The sequence below is a fragment of the Ascaphus truei genome, chromosome 14 (assembly GCF_040206685.1).
Source record: "Ascaphus truei isolate aAscTru1 chromosome 14, aAscTru1.hap1, whole genome shotgun sequence".
Lineage (NCBI taxonomy): Eukaryota > Metazoa > Chordata > Amphibia > Anura > Ascaphidae > Ascaphus > Ascaphus truei.
Genome location: NC_134496.1, coordinates 47,821,835 through 47,847,093, shown reverse-complemented (window position 1 = coordinate 47,847,093; position 25,259 = coordinate 47,821,835). Strand labels below are relative to the sequence as shown.

The window sequence follows — 25,259 nt, the reverse complement described above, 5'->3', positions numbered from 1 at the left end:
GGACAGAGATGTGCAAATATTGGTATTTCCCAAATCTGTTATGAAATAAATCAATTAAATAAATGTGTTGCATTTTGCCTAAAACACAGGAATTCAGAGGCATGTCAAACTACTGCTGGAAGATCACAAAAGATGCCACAATCTAACCGTCAACCAAACACTAACCAAAATGCTAAAATATTAAACCGCCAATAAAAACAGGCAGCAATCATATTGGGGCCAAAGTCTATTCATTCCGTGTGCACATTGTATCACACATGTCTGATTTTTGCTGAAACATACCGAATAAAATTGTGAAGAACAGGAGAGATGTAAATACTCGCGGAGCGTGCCAAAGCATTCTTTACATGAAGGGCCTGTCACTGAAAGGAATAATAAGAAAGGTACATACAATAAGAAAGGGCTGCCACGTTGTGCACAGTTTAACATTATATGTTTCTTTCTTGCTAATGCTTTCAATGTGACAAATAAAGGGCGGACCATGATGCATGCTGTTGTATTTCAGTGCCGGGGTCACCACAGAATTGACCTTCACAGTATCAGGAAGAAGAGAAAGGCATTTAAATGGCCTCTGTCAGGTCTTTTAACCATTTCGGTGCTGGATAGGCATCTTAATAATATTATTTTATTTTAGATTTCATTTTTTGACCTGGGCACTTCCAACAATAAAAAGGTGTTTTAAAAAAAATATGTAGGTTTACATAAGGATCTCTCTCTAACATTTGAAGATGTGATTGTGTATTGGTTTTACGCATTGTGCTATGGTCCAATGTGAGTGCTCCTTTTTCTGTATAATGTGTCACTGCCAAAATAAGAATGTTACCACATTACAATGGATGGAGCAATCAGACTCATTCAACAAGGGTTTGATTCTTGGTGCACTTCTGCTGAACATGTTCTTACAATTTCTCTAACACATTCATTCGAAAGTAGAATAAACACAGTATAGATAGTACAAATCCTATTACTTAGTTAACAGTTTTTCCTCTACGTGTACCTGATGTTAAAGTGAAAACAGAGAGCGTGAAATAAATCAGGGGTGTGCAAAGTGTGGGGTGCGCCCCCCAAGGGGGGCGGGAGAATTTTCAAGGGGGGCGTGGTGGCTACAGAGGTCCCGCGCTCTCCCCCAAGGCATTTAAATTAAATCCCGGGGGGACCGCACGAGGCCTCTGCAGCTTCTCCTATCTGATCTTCGGTGACGTGTCACCATGGTAACCGGCATCAAATGACGCTGTGGGGGTCACATGACCTGTGACGTCATTTGACGCCAGAGCTGAGGAGGAGGGGGGCGTGAGCCAGAAGGTAGGCAGGCAGGGGGACACCGGTTAAAAATGTTGTGCCCCTCTGAACTAAATCAAAGGTAAACAATACATTTGCTGTGTATTTGTAGATTAGTATAATGGAGAACACCGATATTAGTAAAATAAGGCTGTTTTTACTATGCTAAAGTAATTTTAAAGAGTAGAGTAATACTTAAATAAAATAGTACAAAAAAGACGGAGTGATATTTTAAAAAAAAGTCCTCCCAAAACTATTCCTTGCTCAAGCAGCACAGTTTATTATCCTAAGAGAAGCCTACAAAACATTGGGATGTACGGATGGAGCGAGACTTAATGCTCGTGCTGCCAGAGAAGCTGCAGCATCCCGACCATGGATACGGCAGCAGGAAATCTCTCCGTGGTGGTTCTCATTAGGAAGAACCAACCCCCCCACCCCCCACAAGCAGCCACATCTTTTACGGTCCCCCGGAGCCACAGCCCTTTGCTTGTTTTTTTTGCCGTGGCTCTGATTACAGCAAGTCTGGTTACAGCTGTAATTCAAAGGGATTAAAAATGCCAGGGATTGTAGACCCTGCTACAGTATTGAAGCAGGGTGTTTCCGTGGCTGAACCCCATTAATTTTATCTCTGGGGACCCCCTGGTTCTGGACATACCTCCATAGCAGGTGCCGGTAACCGCTCCCCGCTCACATAAATGGTTCACATAATGGCCGCTTTTCAAAGTTGCCGGGCCCTGTGGGCCAATAGGAAGCTGGGATGCCACCCGGTACAGTTTCCTATTGGCCCACGTGACTCAGGAGATACCGGCACCCATTTTGGAAGTAAATATCTCTGGAAGCAGGGGGTCCCCAGAGCTGAAGTGAATGGGATTCCGCTGCAGAGGCCCCCTGTTTCAAACGTAATAAAAAATAAAAATAAAAAAAGGATTGAAAAAAATAAATTAAAGGGAATTTCTCCTTTAAACAGTAAATGGGTTAATAATACAATGTATAATCTGAGTTAAATGGGAGAATGAAATCTGGTACCTCCAGTGCTGTTCTGAACCGTCCCGCTGCTATTGCATATTTCTTCTGCCTATAGCACGTGCTGGCTTCCTTTAATGCTACTTGAATCCATTTGTCAGTTTCAGGCAGAAAGCTGTAATTAAGTGCTCTCACAGAGCCTACTTCTTCAGCAGCGCGACATGTTGATTGTGCGTTGGAAGCCACCGGGGACTCGATAAACTCATATGCGATGTCCTGCTCATCAACATAGACTAACTTCATTTCCAAATCCATTATATTTTTCAAGGGGATACGAGGCTGGAGAAGCCCAACTATGTGATTGTTTAATTCAAATACTCGGGCCCCTTTTCCTACAGCGAGCTGTTTGTCGCCGTCTGATTTCCGCTTAAGAGCAGAGGCTTGCAAAACATTCGTGCGGTTTCCCCCAAAGCATCCAGGAACCGTTGCTCTTTCATCAGCTTCTAGTTTTTCGCTGTCCTTTTCTTGTACAATCTGCTGTTCCCCGGCTTTCTCTGACGTCATTTCTTTCGTGCCATCGCTACTTGATATTACGCTCTCTGAAGCGGCTGTTTGGTATGTGGTAGCTCTTCCCGCACGACCCGCAACCTCTTCCAAGTCCATTCCTCATTGAAGAAAACCTAATTTAAAAAAAAATGTGGTTACCTTCCACAGACTGAAAATGATAGAACACAAATTGCGACACACAAAAGCCAAATAATATTTTGGACACATACTGTATGAAAACCCAGCAGCAGATTTTGGTTAATTCAAAGACTACCCTATCCTTTCCCCACATTTTGGTTTTCAGATATGATTTCAGTCTCAGGGCTTCTTTTATTGAAACTGGGCTTATCTGTTCTTCCACAGGTCTCCAAAGTCCGTTTGGCCATAATATTTGTGGGATATGAGCGTGAGAGGCAGAAAGTCCTGGTTTGTAGAGTACCCATTGAACCTATGTACCTCCCAACAGTTACTTATACTCCACGGGGAGATACTTGTGAACACACCGGAGATTCCTGGGAAATAAGCCAATTAAAATACATGTTGTGCCAAAAGTTGCGATTTTTGGCAGGCTCTTGTTGAATTTACTGATGCTCAGAATGTTACTTAATAAATAAACAATAAACACACAAGAAGGTAGTTATTTGCGACTGTGTAAATGTCTAAAAAATTTACAAATTTCTTTGGAATTGGGGAAGAAGGCTGTTTCCTTAAAACATCAGACATATTGCACTTTGGTGGTGTGTTGTTTTTTTCATATACCTGCACTCCCCTTCTCCTTGGACAACTGAGACAACACGAGGATTGAGGGAGCAAACCACTATGGGGTTGAAGCTGCAAACCTTATTCGTCTGCACCTTTTTATATATTTTTTCACTTTCACTGAAATCACATTTATACACACAGTATATGTATATATAGATTATATATAGCTTAGATATAATAAGACATAAACTCTTGTTTATATATATATATATATATATATATACACACATACATATATATATATATATATATATATATATATATATATATATATACACACAAACACATACACATATATATACACACACATACACACACACACACACACACACATACATATATATATATATATATATATATATATATATATATATATATATATATATATATATATATATATGCAAATATAGCTGTATGCTCATCTGCATGTCTTAGGCAGGTCTGCAACCCCGCCTTTCCCCATTATCACCCAGCATAAAGCACTTCCACTGCAGCAAGGGATTCTGGGAAATGACATGCAAATGAGCACACAGTGTCTCTTTTTGCCTCAATAACCATTTTTAACATGGTTCCCTATAGGCTTAAGCTTGCTGCATGGTCACAGCTTTGAGCACAGCCAGGGTTAAGGTGCATACCCAGAAAACCACCCACAGACAGCTGTTTCGACCTTGATGGGTCTCATCAGTGTGGGGTTGATTTTACTGGGAATGCAAGAGAGGCTATGGGATAGGCTAAACCATAATACTGAGTTAAGTTATGGTGAGTAAAAAAAGTGACAAAAACCCTCCACAGGAAAGCAAATATGCAAATATAGCTGTATGCTCATCTGCATGTCTTAGGCAGGTCTGCAACCCCGCCTTTCCCCATTATCACCCAGCATACAGCACTTCCACTGCAGCAAGGGATTCTGGGAAATTACATGCAAATGAGCACACAATGTCACTTTTTGCCTCAATAACCATTTTTAACATGGTTCCCTATAGGCTTAAGCTTGCTGCATGGTCACAGCTTTGAGCACAGCCAGGGTTAAGGTGCATACCCAGAAAACCACCCACAGACAGCTGTTTCGACCTTGATGGGTCTCATCAGTGTGGGGTTGATTTTACTGGGAATGCAAGAGAGGCTATGGGATAGGCTAAACCATAATACTGAGTTAAGTTATGGTGAGTAAAAAAAGTGACAAAAACCCTCCACAGGAAAGCAAATATGCAAATATAGCTGTATGCTCATCTGCATGTCTTAGGCAGGTCTGCAACCCCGCCTTTCCCCATTATCACCCAGCATACAGCACTTCCACTGCAGCAAGGGATTCTGGGAAATGACATGCAAATGAGCACACAGTGTCACTTTTTGCCTCAATAACCATTTTTAACATGGTTCCCTATAGGCTTAAGCTTGCTGCATGGTCACAGCATATATATAGTTATATATATATATATATATATATAAACAAGAGTTTATCTTATTATATCTTATTATATCTAATCTTATATCTAATATTATATCTAATCTCCACTTATTATTGATAACTATTTCTTTGGCACTAGTCAGGGCTCCGTGTAAGCACCTACTTCAAGCATTGTTTTTTAACCTGACACTATTGTGATTACAATTAATATAATGCCAGCAATACTCTTTGTCTCTATCGTGCTAAAACCCAGAAAATAACACTCTACTAATTTGAATAAGACAAAGATTTATTATCTAAATAGCTTTTGGCAAAGTCGCCCCTCAAATGGTCCATGCAGCAGTTTTCAGTTAGCCACGGTAATACAGTATGTGTGTCTGAGTTGGGGTTGTGTAGGTTAAGCACTAGCAGAGAAAAATGGGGATTCTTTTATTGCAATTTAAACCATAAGATGTAACATCACAGAGTTCACAACTGGTAATGCAAAGGGACAAATGTAACAAAAAATAAGAACTCATTGCACAAAATTGACAATTGCTCAAGCTGGTATCTCTAAATCCCACCCCAAAACACTGAAAACCATGAAAGATAAGCAATGAAAAGTCACATAAATAACAAGACACCAAATAAATGTTCAAAGGGTATATTGACCCGAATACAACATTGCAGATCGTAGTCAAAGACTCAAGTAATCAAAAAAGTAAACGTACAACGTGTATATAGAAAAATCAAATACATACAACATCAACATACAATATACAAAAAGTATCCTTACCACAGATCATAGAAAAATATTAGGCTGACACCCAAGACTCGATGTTTTGGCCTGAAAACTGCCGTTTATCAAGAGTCAGACTCTTGCTCCTCTTTCTTATTTTTCAGTGATTATTTTATAGCAGACACTTCTCTATTTGAAATAAGTTAGTAAGGCAACACTAACTAAGCTTAACAACAGAAACTCGCAATACCGTATCAACCCCGGGCTCAGTCTCTCTATAGAAGCTCAGGGACTTTTTGAAACATTACATTCTAAGAACGGTAGTGTGTTAGAACACTCGGTTTTTTTTTTATGTTGAAATAAGCATCATTCCCAACTTTATCATAGTAACTGTAAATACCAGCATATAAATCTCTCCCCGGCAGAGCATGCAGCCCTGACTGAGGCAGTGAGAGATAATAGCTGGTGCGAGGGTTTGTACCGCTGGTAATTAGGAGATGCAGGCTGCGATGTGAAGAACATTTCCCGAGATGCCACCACTTCATTCGGGGTTATTTCTCACTGTATTGGCCTTATTGTTGTTTATCATTTTTGTATCATTCCATAACCATTATTTCTGTAGGGTATTTATAAATCAGCATTACCTATTTATTGCTACCCATACTAGTTATATAAACAAAAAAACACCGTAAAGAACATTTTAAGGATGAATCCTCAGATTCCTGTTAACAATGTTGCCTAATCAATACATTGAAAATCTAAATGAATAACTCCCTAAAGTGAATTATAACAACACACATATGGATATGTCAATCAAAATATTAGGGCATTGAACATTTTAATCAAGTATAATGGAATGTGCTTTCAGATGATGATTTACCATTCCATCATCTTTACCAGAGTAAAAAGTTGTTTGAAATATCAAAACAGGATGCAATTAAGATTGAGACCTTTCAATGCCAGTCTCTCAATTGCTTACATAGTGTATTTGGCCTTTATATGATGAACCTAATTTTGTCTATTTTCCAATTTATTGAAACTATTTTATACTAACACAATATTAATCTTTACTTTTGCAATACCTCTAGTGGATAAATGTGATATGCAGGACATTGAAAAGGTATGGAAAAGCAGGTGTGTACCTTGTCAAAACAACAATACATTTAAACCCCAACATTCAAACATTGTAATAATCTGTTGAATACACAAAGGGCTGGAGGTACCTCTGGAATCCAAGAGGTTTAGTAAAGTTGCAGCTTTTAGCCTCACAAGGAGATCATCATAAGACATGGTGTCGTATTATGTGAATTAGAGAGAAATCGGCCTTACATTAAAATATAATTCCTTTTGACATATATAACCAGTCAGGCTGTGCTGAAAAGCTGTGTAATTCGGCAGGCATAAGCTTATAGGGGTCCATGTTAAAATGGATAAGAAGCAAATGGTGACACTGTGTGCTCATTTGCATATCATTTCCCAGAATCCCTGGCTGCAGTGGAAGCGTTATATGCTAGGACCGGGGTGCGCAAACTGGGGGGGGGGGCTGGGGGTGCGAGATTTTACAGGGGGGGGATGCGGCGGTTACAGAGGCCCAGCGCTCTTCACCAAGGCTTTTAAATTAAATGCCGGGACCGCACGAAGCCTCTGTAACTCACTTACCTTGGCTCAGACGGCTTCAGGTGAAGCGTCGCCATGGCAACGCAGCGTCAAGTGCCACCGCGGGGTCACGTGATGTCATTTGACCCCGCTGCATTATTTGACGCTTTACACAACGTAAGGGGGGGGGGGGGGGGGGTGCGAGCACTGGGGGAGCAGAGAAAAAAGTTTGCGCACCCCTGTACTAGGAGATAATGGGGACACGTGAATGTGCTCACAAGTGGTATTTTTATTTGTTGACATATACTGTAGTAAGGAATTGTGGTAAATATTTGTGTGTGGCTATTTGTAGAGTGGTATAAAAGTACCTTTTCTGAAACAAGCATAGCAAAATGAAATAAAAAGTGAAGGAAAACGTCTCCAGGTTATGTATATCAAACGCCATCAAAAGCTTGACCTATTCCTCGTGTCAGTTACTACATGTCCAAGTTGTGAGTCAGGCCAAGCTTGATTGCAGAGAAAATGTAAGGTTGTGTTCAAGAAATGATAATACACACATTCTCCTAAGGGATTCCACCAAAAAATCCCTGCTGACCAGATGGAGTTAGCGAGTAGAGAACAAGCTTTAAGGAATAACCAAAGAAAAGGTCCAATTCACACAGTAAGCTAAATGACTGCAGACTTAAAGCAGAAAAACGTGCAAGATCCTATACGTTTTCTTTATTGTTATAAATCCGTTGTTTTCTCAACTCCTAATGCTATTTTTAAGGATTTGGTTAAATGTACTAATCATCCTTTAGTTGCTATAGCAGTTAGAAAGTTCCATCCAATTTCTCTTTAAAAAAAGGATCTGACACACGCCCCCTTTTGAGCTCTGCCCTTTGGCAACAAAGTATCAGAAACAGATCAGTTGCTGTGTTTCAAACAGCAGATGGTATCAATTGCTCTGAAAGATGTAACAATAATATGTTACACTAAGTATTAAAATGTTACATTGCAGCCGTAGCAGTTCACAGACTGCCGCACAGTCAGAAGGCGGTCATTTCGATAGCCCCACTAGAATATTAGGCAATCGATTACAGCAGAATGGATCAATCTGCAATGTAGGTAATTATTTCTCATTAAAGATATTCACATACTGCATATAGTGAAACAAAAAACAACGTCTTGGTAACATTCCCTGACAATTATTTATATGATCAGGTTTTTTTTTGCAAGGGCCATTAAAATTGGGGTTTTCTAAAAACCTCAGTGCAACTTTGGCATTTCTGTTGCTTTTCCCTGAGCTAGATATGATTTAGAGATGGGTGAACCAGTCCAAATCAGTTTCACAGAATTTTCCAGATTTCTTTTTTAAACCAAATCCGTCCCCAATACCAAAATCCGTCTGCAGATTGAGAACTACAAAAATCTGTCTGGATATTCCCAAATTCACCATTGGATGACATCTGGATGGATTTTTAAGAATCCAGCCACAGATTTCGGATTGCTCTAAAACAAAATAAAAAATCCGAAAGCTGCGGATTTGCCGTGTGAGACTGACCCGCGGAAACCAAAGGAAACCGGCTGATCCGAGATACGTCCAAATCCAACAAAAATGAAATAAATTAAAAAATGTAAACAAAATCGCCAATCTTTAGATATGACCCCATAAGAAACCCTTTAAATAATTTCAATTCTAGTGCAGCTTTCTAAATGGGACAACACTATAAAGGCTGATTGATGAGCAAGTTGTCAAACGTAACTTGGGAACTAACCAAGGTTCTGATAGTTATTAATTTCCGGACAAAAGCTACAGTACAGTACATGAAGTACTTTGTTTGGCTGGGATAAGATATTTTCCAGCCTTGAGCCCTACACTTCTTCTTTACCAACTGTCCATGTTCACTTACTATTAGATTGTAAGCTCTTCGGAGAAGAGACTCCTCTTCCAAAATGTTACTTTTATGTCTGAAGCCCTTATTCCCATGATCTGCTATGTGTATTATTTGTTATTTATATGATTGTCACGTGTATTACTGCTGTGAAGCGCTATGTACATTAATGGAGCTATATAAATAAAGACATACATACATACATACATACATACATACATATATACATACATACAAGTGCCCTAGATAATTAAAGCCATCTTTATGCACAAGGCTGCATTTCTTTTCTATAGTTTTTCCCAAAAATAGCAAATATTGTTTCAAAGCACACATTATTTGCAGTGTTTACAGACACTTCCATTTTGAATTAAAGCCATCCTCTGGACACAGGAGTGACCAACTCCAGTCCTTGAGGGCCATCAACAGGCCAGGTTTTAAGGATATCCATGCTTCAGCACAGGTGGCTCAGTCATTCTGACCTGTTGGTTGCCCTTGAAAACTGTAGTTGGCCACCTCTGTCCTAACGAACTGTAATGGTTGAATAACAAATATCTCCCTAATTATTTGTACTGGATTGTTTCCGCTGATAATGTCTTCAAATGCAAAATTGGACCATATAACTCTAAACAGGACTGGATTCCATCCAAAACCACAGTGTCAATGTTTCAGATTCTGTTCTCATATATTTAGAGAGATTATTATTTCTGTATTATATATTGAACATTGATGGATTAAATATCAGAGTACATAATTTGCTTGTTAAAGTGATATTAAATGGTGTATGTTTTTGATTAAGAGAAGATCTCATATTTATCATTTTGCTTCTAATTTGCTAATTGAGTCGATCCCAAGATAATCAACTACTGCAGCATAGTCATATGATCTCTGTATTGCAGTACTGAGAGTACAGTGGTGTAATAGAGGAGTTGACCAGAAAGTTGAAACCTAATTTTATTAGTCTGTTAATAAATCATCTTTACATTGTCGTCTGTTTTTTTTCCTGTTTCCTTTTTGTCATGGTTGAACATTATTCTATAATGTTAATATTGGTTTGTTGTGGAATTTATTCCACTTTGATAATTACCAGTTTTGGATTGCACAATACACACCAAATGAAATAGGAGATTATACAAACGTAGTCCCTTATTCTATATAGCATGAGCGTGCCAATCTGGCCTCAATACACGGGAACCTTCCGCGGAGAATTTCATGCAATGAAGCCGGATAGGCTCTCTGGCATTGCACAGAATAAGGGCATTAATATGCATGTCCACTTGACACTTGACCTTGGCTATTTACCTGTGATATGAATAAGGTAACCCCAAAAAATCTCACAATTCCTAAAAAATATAAAACACACATAAGTAAACCATTTTCCTACTTGGATGTAGAAGGATGACCAACAAACAAGGACATAATGTCAAAACTTGCTACTCAACCATAGTCTCCTAACATGGTGACCATTAACCCTCTTTAATATTTTAAATATATGTTGGATTATCATTGGATTGTCAGGTCAAGTATCTCTAAATTATGGAAGAGTGGCAGAATCAAATACTTAAATGGTGGCCTGTCAAATTAATATTTATTAAGAAAGGAGTTTTTTTTACGACGTTCAGTTAAAGGAGGCCACTTGCAGTGTTGTACTTTCAAAGAATGACATTTATAATAAGCTATTTGACTTTTTAGTGAGTAAAGAGAGTGGATATAAAAAATAAGAAGCCCCATTGAAGAATAGCTGTATCTAATATACATTGTATATTTATATTTCAAGTGTCCTGTTTTTTCTTGCTTTTAAACAATTGCAATAAACATATTATAGGAACACGATGCATTGCCATAACTGTTTAATTGAGGCTTTAAACTCTGCATGCGTATATATATGGCACTTTTAAAACTTTAAGCAAGTAATGAAACAGCTATTTAGAATTTGCACTTCCTTTGCAAATTTTTCATAGCACAGATTTATTTTTAAATAATGCCTGTGCTTATAGCAGAGAAAACAGGAAGTACTGTATGCCTTTGTAATGAGTTTAAATGCAAATCTTTTGCGAATATTTGGAAAACATCAACAGGAAATTCTATGTTTTACTTCTGCGAGCAAATCATTTTTACATTAAAAAGTAATTTTTGCTATTGATGGAGCATCTTATAAATGCTATGTTATGGGCTGCAGAGATCTCTCTATATAAAGCCAAAAGAAATGTATTTATTTGAGGTTCATTTAAATTTAGAATACGATCCTTGTGCTATTTATCGTCAAGGAAAACTAAGTAGTTTTGTAACGTAGCAGCATAGGGAGGTGTTAAAAAATGAAAGAATGGGACATTTCGCTTGGCCATTTAGCCACTGTGGGGTAATTCACAGTGACCATTTCGCCACTGGCCATTTTTCCGCAGGGTTTAGTCTTTTTAGGGTTACATGTTAGGGTTAGCATTAGGAATATTATGGTTAGGGGTTAGGCTTTTTTGGGTTAGGGATTAAGGTTAGTAGTATTATGCTTAGGGGTTAAGATCAGAATTTAGGGTTTGGAACTAAGGTTAAGATTAGGTGTTAGCATTAGGAATTTTGGGTTAAGGTTAGGATTAGAGGTTAAGATCATAGGTTGCAGTTATCGGCATTACTCAAAATGGCCAAGAATCCGCCAGACTCCCAGGGTCATCTGCTGTGGCCAACTGTCCGGCAGCCCAATGGCTGTGGCCAGGACTGACTTTTTGGGACTCAGTGCAGCAGCTTTTGTGAGGCCTCTTACCTGGTCCAGCGCAGCATCTTCTCCTCAGATGCCACAGCGTCATGACGTTTCGGCGTCCCGTGATGTCACTGTGCCATGTGGTGTCACGTCATGAAAACGCGATGCCATGTGACGTCGCAATGTCATGGCAACACGATGCCATTTTACATCGCAGCACCGTGATGACGGGACGCTGTAGGAGAGGAGATGCCGGGAGATGCCGCCGGACCAAGTAAGAGATAATTACAGAGGCCCTGTGCTCTCCCCCGACAATCAGTTTAATTGTTGTGGGGAAGAGAGCGGGGTCCGGTGCAGGGGCAACGATGAAACCAACAAAAATTATACTTATGTATCTGTTCGGTGTCTTCACTTGGTACAAAAAGGAATACACTTTATATCCATCAGATCAATCCGCTGACCCTTCAGAGAAGTGAATTACTCAGATGAAGAAGTGTTTCTAGGATTTGATCAGATATTGACTTATGGTGTATAACCTCCATTTTATACACGTTATCTGGCTCCACTTGTTAGGAGGTTGTGGAACCTTTGTGGTTGCTTACCATATTCTACTGTGTATTCAACTATAAAGAGAAAGAAGTAAGGGGCACATGTGTCAATGTAAAATGCAATTTTGGGGCTAACTCTTTATAGATATAGTTTCCATGTGACAATGCACCAATGGGCACTATCACCGTTTAATGAACAACTCCCCAAGTCTCCTATTCAGGTGTACTGTAGCATAAAAAAGAAGGAGCTTGTGGGAATTCAAAGTAGGTAGTCTCGGCAATTGAACTGTGTTAGTTTCAGCTCAGGGCACCCTGTAATTCCAGAGATAGCTCCGTAGCTGTGTCGCTATTGCTGCAGCCAGGGATCTGTGTGCCTAACATAATGGCGGCTTTACATGTCACATGGGCCAATAGAGAGCTTCCTTTTAGCCAGCGTGACCTGAACATTTAAGCTGCACAGGGATACCGGCACCCCCTACAGAGGTAAGTATCTCTGGAAGCAGCACCTCTGAAATTAACGGGGTTCAGCTCAGGAGACCCTCTGCTTATAACCTGTAATAAAAAGTAAAATAAAATAAATATTTAAAAACAATGCAGTCTGTTCTTTATCTTTAATGTTTGATTTTAATTTTGTACTGCGCTATGCAATATGTTGGCACGTTATAAATAAATGATGATAATAATAGTCTAACTGATCCAACAGAATAGATTTTTTGATTTCCAGGCAGTGATAGTGGCATCTGGGGTCTTTTATTTTTTTTAATGGTCTGAGGTTCATTTACAAACAATATCTCTAGAGAATGTTCATGTTATTCCTTTAAGTGATATTGCTGCTTACATATAAAAAGGATTGATGGAAAAGAGCAGAAACATTTCCCGTTATTCATGTGCACACTCAATGCAGCTTTCTGAATTAAACATTCCGATTAGCACATGTTACACGCTGTTCCACGGGAGAGTACATTGTGTGTAACATCGAGTGATCCTTGTGTTTGGCTCATAATTGCCCTTAGAAGATTAATTTTAAAAGTATTTGAAAGCCAAAGTTTGTGTAGCATAGTGGGTGAGAAGCTCTTAGTCCTCTTATGCATTAAAAAAATAATGTATTCTGATAAAATCCTCATTACAATATATGCTCTTACTACTTCTCCCTATTGTAGCAGTAAAAGGGAACAGGTAACTTTAGACAAGTGCTCACAAAATGGGAATTATGCTGTTACTTAGCAACAATATTTTTTAGGACTAAAGAGTGACAGGTATCACTCATATTGATGGGATTTCATCTTTGTCTTCAATTTATGAATTACCCAAATAAAGTAAGAGTATGTTTTATTCAAGTATTAATGGTTTATAAAATAGACCAAAATGTGCCACATATTGTTAAAAAGGTCATCATACCTCATCTCTTGTTGAGGCGGCTGTAGAATATCTTATATATGATTTTCTACAAGCTTTTTGTAGGTCCCCAATTCCATTCTCCTGAAAGATCTTTTTCCTTAATGCCATCTTTCCAAGGGTAATGATGAAATAGAATTCAACACTTTTAGTATTTAAGGAGCATTTTAAGAGTGTGGGTATATATATATATATATATATATATATATATATATATATATATATATGTCTATATGGTTTTGAAGCAAAAGGTGGCATTGTGTGCTCATTTGCATGTCATTTCCCAGAATCCCTTGCTGCAGTGGACGTGCTGTGTGCAGGGTGATAATGGTGAAAGGCGGGGTTGCAGAGCTGTCTAAGACATGCAAATGAGCATACAGTAATATTTCCATTTGCTATATGCTTCGCTGTGGATGGTTTTTGTCACTTTTTTTTTACCCACCATAGCTTAACTAATATACACTATACTTAAAATATATAAAATCATATATATATATATATATATATATATATATATATATATATATATATATATATATATATATAAACTAAATATATATATATATATATATATATATATACATACTTAGTTAAGATAGGTGCTTAGTTAAGCATCTGAAATAGTGCTGACATTCTACTGGTGCTCCTGTTTTCATTATAGATAATGACAAATCTTTACGGACATCATGGTACATTCCTTAAAGTCCCATCTTCCTGCCCGGGGTGCTCAACTCCAATCCTCAAGACCCCCAACAAGTTAGGTTTGAATGATATCCCAGTTTCAGCACAGGTGGCTCAATCAGTGGTTCAGTCAAAGACTGAGCCACCTGTGATGTCTTCGACTGAGCCACTGATTGAGCCATCTGTGCTGAAGCTGGGATAGCCTTAAAACCTGACCTGCTGGGGGTCTTGAGGACTGGAGTTGAGCACCACTGTCCTAGCCTACACTCATCACTACCGTCTATTAGTTCTGGGTTGCCAGCCAGGGGGAATTTCAGGTACCCCGTCTTTGGTGTCATACCACGGTGCTTACAAGTCTACAGGGACACTTTGCTTTTATAATGTGCCACCACTACGTTTGTTTCTTCATACTGTTTCTCTACTAGTAAAGGTTAAGTTTTATTTTTATTCTGGGTTGCAGTGCAGTCAGACTGATCTGTTTTTCTCACCTCCTTCTTTAAAGGGCAGAGAAGAAGAAAGTGGGAGAAATTAGATTTAATTATTTGGATGCACAATAAATTATCTTAGGGATTTGTTGTTGAGAGGTACATGTTGTAGTTATAATGAGCAGTCGTTGTGGTGCAATGTGTCACAGAGGCAAAGGATAGTCAGGAAAACTGAGATCAAGAATCTGTACTCCCTTCTGGGAAAGAAAAGCTATATTTTACTGTGTCTGATGTTCTGAGCAGGGCCTTGGTGACTCAAATCCATTGCTCTGTCCAGGGTCCTGAATCACAATACATATACATTTAAACACATATTTCTGCTAGACATTGTTACTGTTTTTAGCATAGAACCATTCTGCTCATTATGTATTTCAACATTAAAGCTCATGTTTACTAAGCTGTGCTATTCTATAAGACACCTTCCGGGCTCTAAAAGACACCTTTATAGCCCGTGCTGGACATCATCTTATGCAGTAGCACCGCAAAATAATTATAGGCCTAAGGGGTAGACCTCAGAAGGTCTCTAGTTTTTTTAATGTTGCGTTATCTGAATTTAATGTATCGTAATCCCAAAAGTGTGAAAAAGAAAAAATGTGCACAAGCGCTAAAGACTAAAACACCAGTGTGACAATTGCAAAATATATATATATAAAGGCTGCCTAGTAATACTGTCAGTACTGACAGAGAAAGTGAAAGTGAAAACAAAGAAAAACCTGGCGCCAAAAGTTCATTGGATAATCCTGTACTCCTCAGGGGATCAGCACACTTGCTTGACAGGCCATATAGGGGAAAAAACACAAACAGACACAGATCATAGTGCAACACTGTAGGGTTAAAACAGGTCTACACTAATACACACACTGCACATATAACATAGAGACTCCTAGTGACTATAAAAACTATTTATTAAATAAAAAGAACTATGCCATAAAATGGTTTGGACAAATGAGAACACCGCTGGTCATCCAGATATGAAAAATCAGAGCCCTACTTACAAGCAGCAAGGCAAATACAGGCAATGCAACAAAGAGTCTTCCGGCTGCTGCTGATGTCTTTGCAGAGATGTGATTCCTGCTGCACCGTGACTCTCGTGCTGACTCTCCCTCCAGGGGTTAACAGGAACAGTGGCAGTGTTGGAGGCCTGCTTGTGGGGCTCACAGCTCTCCTCCACGTGAGGCTGCTCTCCTCACTTCCTCCTCCGGTTACACAGGCTGTCTCAGCGTGCCTGCACGCGAGTGTGCACGTGCCCTGATTCGGCAGTCTGTGGTAGCAGACGTGAAGGTTTTGATAGCTGTGAAGCGTGGCCCCAGAGCAGGTTGAGGATTAGAGGATTAGGTGTTGCAAATGCAAAGGCTTTGCATTTGCAACACCTAATCCTCTAATCCTCAACCTGCTCTGGGGCCACGCTTCACAGCTATCAAAACCTTCACGTCTGCTACCACAGACTGCCGAATCAGGGCACGTGCACACTCGCGTGCAGGCACGCTGAGACAGCCTGTGTAACCGGAGGAGGAAGTGAGGAGAGCAGCCTCACGTGGAGGAGAGCTGTGAGCCCCACAAGCAGGCCTCCAACACTGCCACTGTTCCTGTTAACCCCTGGAGGGAGAGTCAGCACGAGAGTCACGGTGCAGCAGGAATCACATCTCTGCAAAGACATCAGCAGCAGCCGGAAGACTCTTTGTTGCATTGCCTGTATTTGCCTTGCTGCTTGTAAGTAGGGCTCTGATTTTTCATATCTGGATGACCAGCGGTGTTCTCATTTGTCCAAACCATTTTATGGCATAGTTCTTTTTATTTAATAAATAGTTTTTATAGTCACTAGGAGTCTCTATGTTATATGTGCAGTGTGTGTATTAGTGTAGACCTGTTTTAACCCTACAGTGTTGCACTATGATCTGTGTCTGTTTGTGTTTTTTCCCCTATATGGCCTGTCAAGCAAGTGTGCTGATCCCCTGAGGAGTACAGGATTATCCAATGAACTTTTGGCGCCAGGTTTTTCTTTGTAATCCCAAAAGTGCTTAACGCTACAATGTCCTGGCATTTTTCGTAAAAATGAATTTTACCGGACTTAACGCTTACTCAAACGCAAATCTTATAGTATCGAGCAGTTTAATGTAATGTAATGTAATGAGCTAACAACGGAGATCCTCAGACGCCCATTACCGTTAGCGCATGATGATAATATAACGATATTTAGCACATTCCAAAAGCTTCCCTGATGAGCATTGAGTTATGTATACAAATAGTCTATAAGGGAAAAGGGCAGGTATTACCCGTATGAATGAACAGAGTGTAAGATTGAACTCTTTCATTACATGGGTTATACTAACATAGAATATATATATATATATGTGTGTGTGTGTGTGTGTGTGTGTTTTTCATGGACTTAAATATACTAAGCTTTCAAATGATCAAAGGGAATGTAATCTATGTTTATGTGGCCCACAATTGTACATAATGTGTATAAAGTAGGAGTGTACAATAATGGATGTACATATGAGAACACGATTTTTAAAGAGACCGATGTAGGAAAAATGCCATTTTTTTTTACACACAGTTGTGGCACTGTGTGTAAAATTAAAACAAACCAATGTAACATTATTTATAAACAACAAATCAAACTATATATAAACAAGAACAGTGGGGCAAGACCTCCCGTGCTTGAGTCACAGGTGCGGGCTCTACCACGGTGCATAGTTTGCAGTACAGGTGTAGAGGGTGTGGCCATCTCCTCTGATGGTGGAGAAGGAGTAGGTGGAGCCTTGACAATGTGGGATATTCCTGATGTGGGCAAAAATTCCAGGGATTCACCTGGGCTACTTTGCATTGTGGGGGCACGGAAAGTGTCAAGCCCCTGCTGCTTTGCCCAGGTGAGCACATTTAAAGATGCGGTCATCTGGGCTAAAGAGCATTAATCGCCCATTGGGTGCGCTGCCTGATCCCGCCTTTCTGCATTAATGCCTGTCCTGGCCTCAATACAGGAAAGATGAGCTAAAATGTCTTAGAACCATTCCTGCTGCATTTCCAGATGCTCACGTTGGTATACCATCATCATGTCTTGAAAGACAGTCATGGTCTCCAGTGCTGTAGGGGGTGCAGGCTGGACAGCAGCAGGATGGGCAGCAGCTGGTGAGGCTGCAGGGCATGCATCTGGTAGTAAGGACCGGCATACAAGGACAGCATTCTATACAGGCTATACTGACTACATTACGACTTCCTGCAGCCTATAAAAAGGCACTGGTCCAGTCCTCCAGTGCTTCATAGCAAGCTTGCAGGAAGCAGGTTCCCCACTCCCAGACTTGCTGCTGGCTCTTGGTATTGATTCCAGCTTTACCTATTACCCTGAGGAAGAAAGCAGCACGCTTTTGAAACGCGTAGGGTGGCCTTTAAGACTTCTACTGCGGCATCAGGTTTATTCCTACTTTCTCGAGTGGATCCGGTGGCGAATCAGCTGATACGAGCCGACGCTTATTGCTAAACATCAAGCGAATCTGCTGTGGCCTTACTGATCCTATATGCACGTCTCTCACTGAGTGTCGAGAGAGGCTACACGCACACACGCCGGCGGGCGTGTGCAACTCTCCACCTACGGACCTGATCGGGTGCAGTGGCTGTTTGAGCAGCAGAGAGGGGATACTCTCTAATTTATCCACCGCCTGCTTACATCTTCTGTCCGGTGAGTGGGCAGTTCACCTGTTCGCAGCAGTGTGTCGATCTGACATCTCCATTGTCCTTCAATAATTTACTTTTTTTATTTTTCATATGTCCATTGTTTTAAGATATGTTTTATTAAATGTTTTTTAATTATTCTCTCACCTCTTGATCTCTCAGCTGATAGCTATTAGTCATATATGTTGTTTGTATTACATGTTGTTTGTCTCCTTACCTTACAGTATTACGCTATGTATTGTGTTTTTGTCTCTTTTTAAGCACAACCTTTTCGTCTGGAGCCTATCCCTGGAGCCTTCCAACTGGTTTGATATATATCCTTTTACCTTCAGGCGCCTCTCAAATACACACCCTTTTTTTCTCTGTTACTATTCTGACCAGGGGGTCAGTTGTTGTATTTTAGGCAGCCCCTTTTATGTGGACAATATCCCCATTTAAGGTCTCACATTGTGTTTTTGCCCTTTATCTAGTCAGCGCTACCTGTTCTGTTTTTTACCTATTACCCTGCTGCTTGCTCCCTGCTCTGAGCTTTGGCTTGATCGACTACTTTTCTGTTTGCCAACCACCCTGACCTTGGATCGTCCGACTACCACGTCTCCCTACTCCTTCCTGAGCTCTCTTCCTACATCGCACACCACAGAGCCGGACTCATGGTTCCAGCTACCAACAAGCATCGCTATTGAACTGGTATTTCAGACACTACTTTGAACCCTGACACTAGTGGGGCAGCAGCAGGTGTAGCTGGTGTGGCTGGAGCACCGTCTGTGACCTCCTCTGTGACCTCTATCCGATAGAGGGTCACAGTGGGCTCCTCCTCCCCAACAACAGGCTTGGCTGGCACAGGCTGTCTTACCATAGCCGAACAGTGTCTGTATGATGGTCCTGAAAAAGAAATACATCATATCATCACATACATTCATACACAATGTGAGCACTAATGTCAGCATATTAGTATAGATTTCCAAGGCCAAAAAGGCATTTTGGAACATCTCTCACCTTTTTTTTTTGAAGCCGATATATCAATACAGATAGTTTATCATACATTTGTGGTGCGATTACATTTATTAATAAAATTTAGTTATCTCTCATTTTCAATTCTGTCTGGAGCAGTAAGTTACGTTAAATTATTTCAAAGTGACTATTTCTAACATGATTGCAAATGGCTAACATCAAAAGTCTGGAATGCATTTATACAGGAAGAAGATTTGAAGGACCCAGGTAAATATCTAAAGCAGTGGGGTTGATCGTTGGCAGAAGAAAGAGCAGCAAGATTCTTCAGTGAAGCTTAAGACTATAAGCAGGTTGCAGAGGTTGAACCATAGGAGATAAGTGATGGGTACAGTGGGTGTTTAGATCCCTTTCCTCAGATGATTAATCAGGTTTGACATGAACTCAGATTTGTGAGACTTTTTAAGCTTAAAATACTTTTCTTATGATTAGTTAGCAGTTTTATGGTTCTCAAATGGGCAAAGGATCACTTTATAATGATTGATTCCTTACTGTAACATGGAAGGCATGGCCTATACTGTTTGGTAATCTTATAAAGGCACACATGTACTGTACAGGTAAGCATGTCACATACATGTAGCTAAGTACTCCTCCCCTTTATGTGTGAGTGCACTTCAAATAAGACAGTAATGTTTATTCTGATGTTCTAGGTTGTGTCTAAAGTGACATGTATACACAAGCTGGATATCTAGTGTATTATATATGTACTGTATTGTCAATTACAAGGTCTCTCCAATTACATGGTTTCCACCAGGCCAGGTGGTCCCACTAACAAGGAGCATGCGATAATAGAACTGACCATCTCCCCCAGATGGGTGAGGTGCAAGGGGACATGTGGGACCCCTCCAGTCTTCCTTGCCTGGTCTGCATGGTCTGCACATGTTTTCTCCCCCCCCCCTAACTTTACTGTCCGGCCATCGCTTTTTGAAGTGAAACTTCTTTGCTCTCACCTTCATGGTGACGGAAGTAGAGTAACGGAAGTGACGTGATTGTGGGCAAACGAGGCCGTCGGCGGGCGTCATTGTGGCTGTCTCATGCGTAGCAGCTGCCGGGGCTGGCGCGCATGCTCAGGAGCAAGGTGACACACAAACCCAATGGCATGAAAGGGGGTTACATTTGAAGTATCACCTGACTATAACTGAACAAAAGGTGATATGTTTAATGAGTGTAAATGAGGTCATGGATGATTGTGTGGTTCTGGCAAGCACACATACATACACACAGACACACACACACACACACACACACACACACACACACAGACACACACACACACACAGACACACACGCATTCTAAGTCAAACTTCTTTGCGTTTTATCACTGAGTGTGTTTTGATTTTTAATTAAAAACATCACCATCACAAATACAATTTCTGCGACAAAACAGTGACAAAAGACAAAGAAGTTTCGCTCTGCACGCCCTTTTTTGTTAATGTATCAATGGCATGGACAGTATTGCCCAGAGCATAATTGCCCCCCTAGCATGCACCCCCAAATGTGCTGATTTTCTGGAGTGCTGATCTTCCGGTACAGAGAAGCCATTCATTTGGAGTGGTTTCCTTCAATTAAAATGTCTCGCTCTTCGTCACTAGGGACGGGCGGAACAGTCAGAATCCGTTTCCCGGGATTTCCAGGTAATTCCAGTTGTCAAGGGCCACCAACAGGTCAGGTTTTCAGGATATCCCAGCTTCAGCACAGGTGGCTCTATCAGAGGCTCAGCAGTCTCTGAGCCACCTGTGCTGAAGCGGGGACTGATTTAGCCACCTGTGCTGAAGCATGGATATCCTGAAAACCTGACCTGTTGGTGGCCCTTGAGGACTGGAGTTGCCCACACCCCTGCATTACTTGTATGGGGAATGCTTGTTCATTTTCTATAAGAAGAGCTGCAGAAAATTACACGCAGAGAGTGTTTCTGCATCATCACACTATATTTTAGGCCTGTTTTTTGGGGAGCAAGATGATGACAAAAAAACCCCCCCACTTTTCCATGAACGTGGAATTAATGTGAATGTGAGAAAAAATAAACAAGATGCTCACAGAATCCTGCTGTTTGCTTGTTTATGAAGATGGCAAACCGGTTTCTGTGATGAATTATTCCTCTATACCACCATACTTTAGATTTTGTCTAAAACAATGGAACAAATAAACATGCGTAGGTGTTGGTGAGAATGTGTGCCCAGTTTTGTGTGGTTGCTAAGGAAAGTGATACAGGTAGAATGTAGAATATAGCTTCCACAGCAGGTTTAAATAGGTTACACACAGACACACACGTACTGTATGTCTGCAAATATTCTGAAATTATATTTTTATTTTGCACTTCTTAACTCCTTTTAAATCGGCCATAATACACCCCCCCTCCTTCCCCCCCCTCTTATTTGTATAGGAAAAACATGTGACTGTATAATTCTACATTCTTACCTCAGCTGGCAATCGTTTGGTGCGCCTGTTATGGAGAAATGGCCGCCTTCTAACTTTGTGCTCCAGTCTGAGAAATGCGGCAGCTGATACGTAACAATATATTACTAAGTGTAACACATTATTATTACAGCTTTCAGAGTAATAGACAGTCTGCTGTTTGAAACACAGCAACAGATCTGTTTGTGATACGTTGTTGTTGCCAAAGTGCAGAGCTCAAAAATGTGTGTGTGTGTGTGTGTGTGAGCCTGTTTCAAAAGAGGAAGTGGAAATTACTTTCTAAAAGGTTGCTGTAGCAATCAAAGTATGATCAGTAAATACAAAAATGGCATTAGGAGTTTAAAAAAAAAAAACTGTATTATCTTATAATACAGAATGGATTTATTTAAAAAAAATATATATAGGATTTTTCATGCTTTGCAACTTTAAATTCCATCTATCAGTGGATAACAAAATATGCAGTAGCGTGACTCACTATTTTCCTCTCCAGATACCACAGATTTGGTTCAGAACATCAGATTAAACAAAGGATGAATGAACCCTTCTAACTTGCTTTGTAAAGGTCTCCCGGTGACTCTGACTCAGAGGCTCTGTATTTTTTTCTGTCTTCTATATTTATGCCCGTCTGCATCATCCCTCTCCACCTTAGGGTAGCGTACCCATTTGCAAGTAGGAGGCAGCTCTAATTTGTGTTGCACAAAACCAAGCAAGAAAGAAAGCAGCTCAATTAAAACAGCATGCTTTTTGGGCTAGGTTAGATGATAATTAGGGAGAAAGCTATATTTCACTTCAACACGCATACAAGTAGCAAAAATAGGTCAGTTTTGTAGAATAAACAAATCTTGTTGAACTTCCATATGAAAAGACACTGTGAAAGAATCACGTAACATGACTTTGCTTTTGAAATCCTCTTAATAGGAACACTGGAAGAGTTGCATAATAGGCATCAAATATATTTGATATTAAATACAGTAATGTGGCAAAATCTATTCACACATTTCATACGGTTTGAGTTACTGAAGAAAATAATACATATTAAAAATTAATAATTGCAAACAAGGCAAATTAAGGTTCCTCAGGGGTTCTCAACTCCAGCCCTCAAGACCCCTCAACAGGCCAGGTCTTCGACTGAGCCACTGATTGAGCCACCTGTGCTGAAGCATGGACATTCTGAAACCCTGACCTGTTTAGGGAGGCTTGAAGACTGGAGTTGAGAACCCAAGGAGTGCGTCATGGGCTGTTGTTTATTTTATAGGGCCAGTTAGGCTGTCTTCTCCAGCCTGATCCAAACAAATGTACAGTAGCTCCTTCCACTCTAATCACTGGCATCGGGGCAACAGTTGCATCAGGTGATTGCTCCAGAAGCGGTCACCTGGCACGGAAGTGCCCGAGGTCCAGATGAACCCCCTGGCACTGTACAGGTTCATACCAGCATAGGAGATAGAAAACCACTGCTCAACCTTAATATTCCACATACATAAGTGTTGTATATTCTAAGTGGTGCACGGGAAATAGAAACACTCTATATATAGGATGGTCCAAGAACAACCACCGAAAAGAAATCCCATAGATTTGCACTCAACTTAAAATTATATCTGAGTAGATAGAAACAAATTTCCAAACCATATAGGATACCAGAAGGTTTTAAAATACAAAACAAAAAATCTTTTATTAAATACTAATTAACTCTTCTAATGAAAATACATAAAACATATATTTATAAATTTAACTTATATATAAAATCACCTAAAAGGTGCTCTAATGAAGGTGACAACGGAGCTTTATTATTGTACGATTATAACATCTATTCATATCAGAGAGTGTACCTATTTTAGGCACCCATATGCTCTATCTACCACACCATATTGCACGCTGGCATACTCCGTTGTCACCTTCATTAGAGCACCTTTTATGTGATTTTATATATAAGTTAAATGTATAAATATATGTTTTATGTATTTTCATTAGAAGAGTTAATTAGTATTTAATAAAAGATTTTTTGTTTTGTACAGGCATACCCCGGTTTAAGTACACTCACTTTAAGTACACTCGCGAGTAAGTACATCTCGCTCAATAGGCAAACGGCAGCTCACGCATGCGCCAGTCAGCATGTCCTGAACAGCAATACCGGCTCCCTACCTGTACCGAAGCTGTGCGCAAGCGGGGAGACTATAGAGCATGTTACAAATGCCTTATTTACATCAGTTATGCAGGTATAGGACGATTGCAGTACAGTACATGCATCGATAAGTGGGAAAAAGGTAGTGCTTCACTTTAAGTACATTTTCGCTTTACATACATGCTCCGGTCCCATTGCGTATGTTAATGCGGGGTATGCCTGTATTTTTAAACCTTCTGGTATCCTATATGGTTTGGAAATTTGTTTCTATCTACTCAGATATAATTTTAAGTTGAGTGCAAATCTATGGGATTTCTTTTCTGTGGTTGTTCTTGGACCATCCTATATACAGGTTCATACCATCCAGCCTAATTCATAGTCTCAATGTGAAAGCAAAAGTTTAGGACTGGGACATATGTTTTGCCCATATTGCTGCTTCAGCAAATGAGTGACAGCAAAATATATCCCTACCACACACTAAGTCATATAAATGCAAAGTCAAAGTGAGAGAGGGGATGTGGACGATGCCCAAAATCAAAACACAACAGATGCATGAAATATGCTGAAATCTGTTACGTGGGAAGAGTAGAAAAATAGAAATAGAATGATGAATCAAGTCCATTCAACTTTAGTGGTAGGAAGGGGGGAGATTTAAAAGACTGAATAACATACCCTATTCCAGGGGTAGCCCACTCCAGTCCTCTAGAGCTAACAGGGCAGGTTTTTTTCAGGATATCCCTGCTTCAGCGCAGATGCCCCAATCAGTGGCTCAGTCAAAGACTTAGCCACCTGTGCTGAAGCAAGGATATCCAGAAAATCTGACCAGTTGGTAGCTCTAGACAACTGGAGTTGGCTACCCCTGAACTATGCATTGAGATCTCAGCCCTGTGTCTTGGTGGAGGCATAATCCATACCATAAAAGGCAATGCATGAGAGTCTAATGAAAGACCCTACATTGTAACCCACGGGTGTGTAAACTGGGGGGCAAGAGATTTTCTAGGGGAGGGTGGGGGGGTGGGGCAGTGGTTACAGAGGCCCCGAACTCTTACCCAAGGCATTTAAATGCCGGTAACCGCGCGAGGCCTCTGTAATTTCTCTTACCTTG

At 40.2% G+C, this 25,259-nt stretch overlaps 1 protein-coding gene across 1 annotated transcript in view; it reads right to left on the bottom strand.

Annotated features, from left to right (window-relative positions):
• SPATA16 (spermatogenesis associated 16) overlaps positions 1–25,259 on the bottom strand; it is a 149,690-nt gene that overhangs the window by 80,539 nt on the left and 43,892 nt on the right. The window contains exon 3 of the mRNA XM_075569455.1: positions 2,305–2,921. Coding sequence (XP_075425570.1) covers positions 2,305–2,904 — 600 coding nt within the window. The 5' untranslated portion in view covers positions 2,905–2,921. The remainder of the gene's footprint in view (positions 1–2,304; positions 2,922–25,259) is intronic.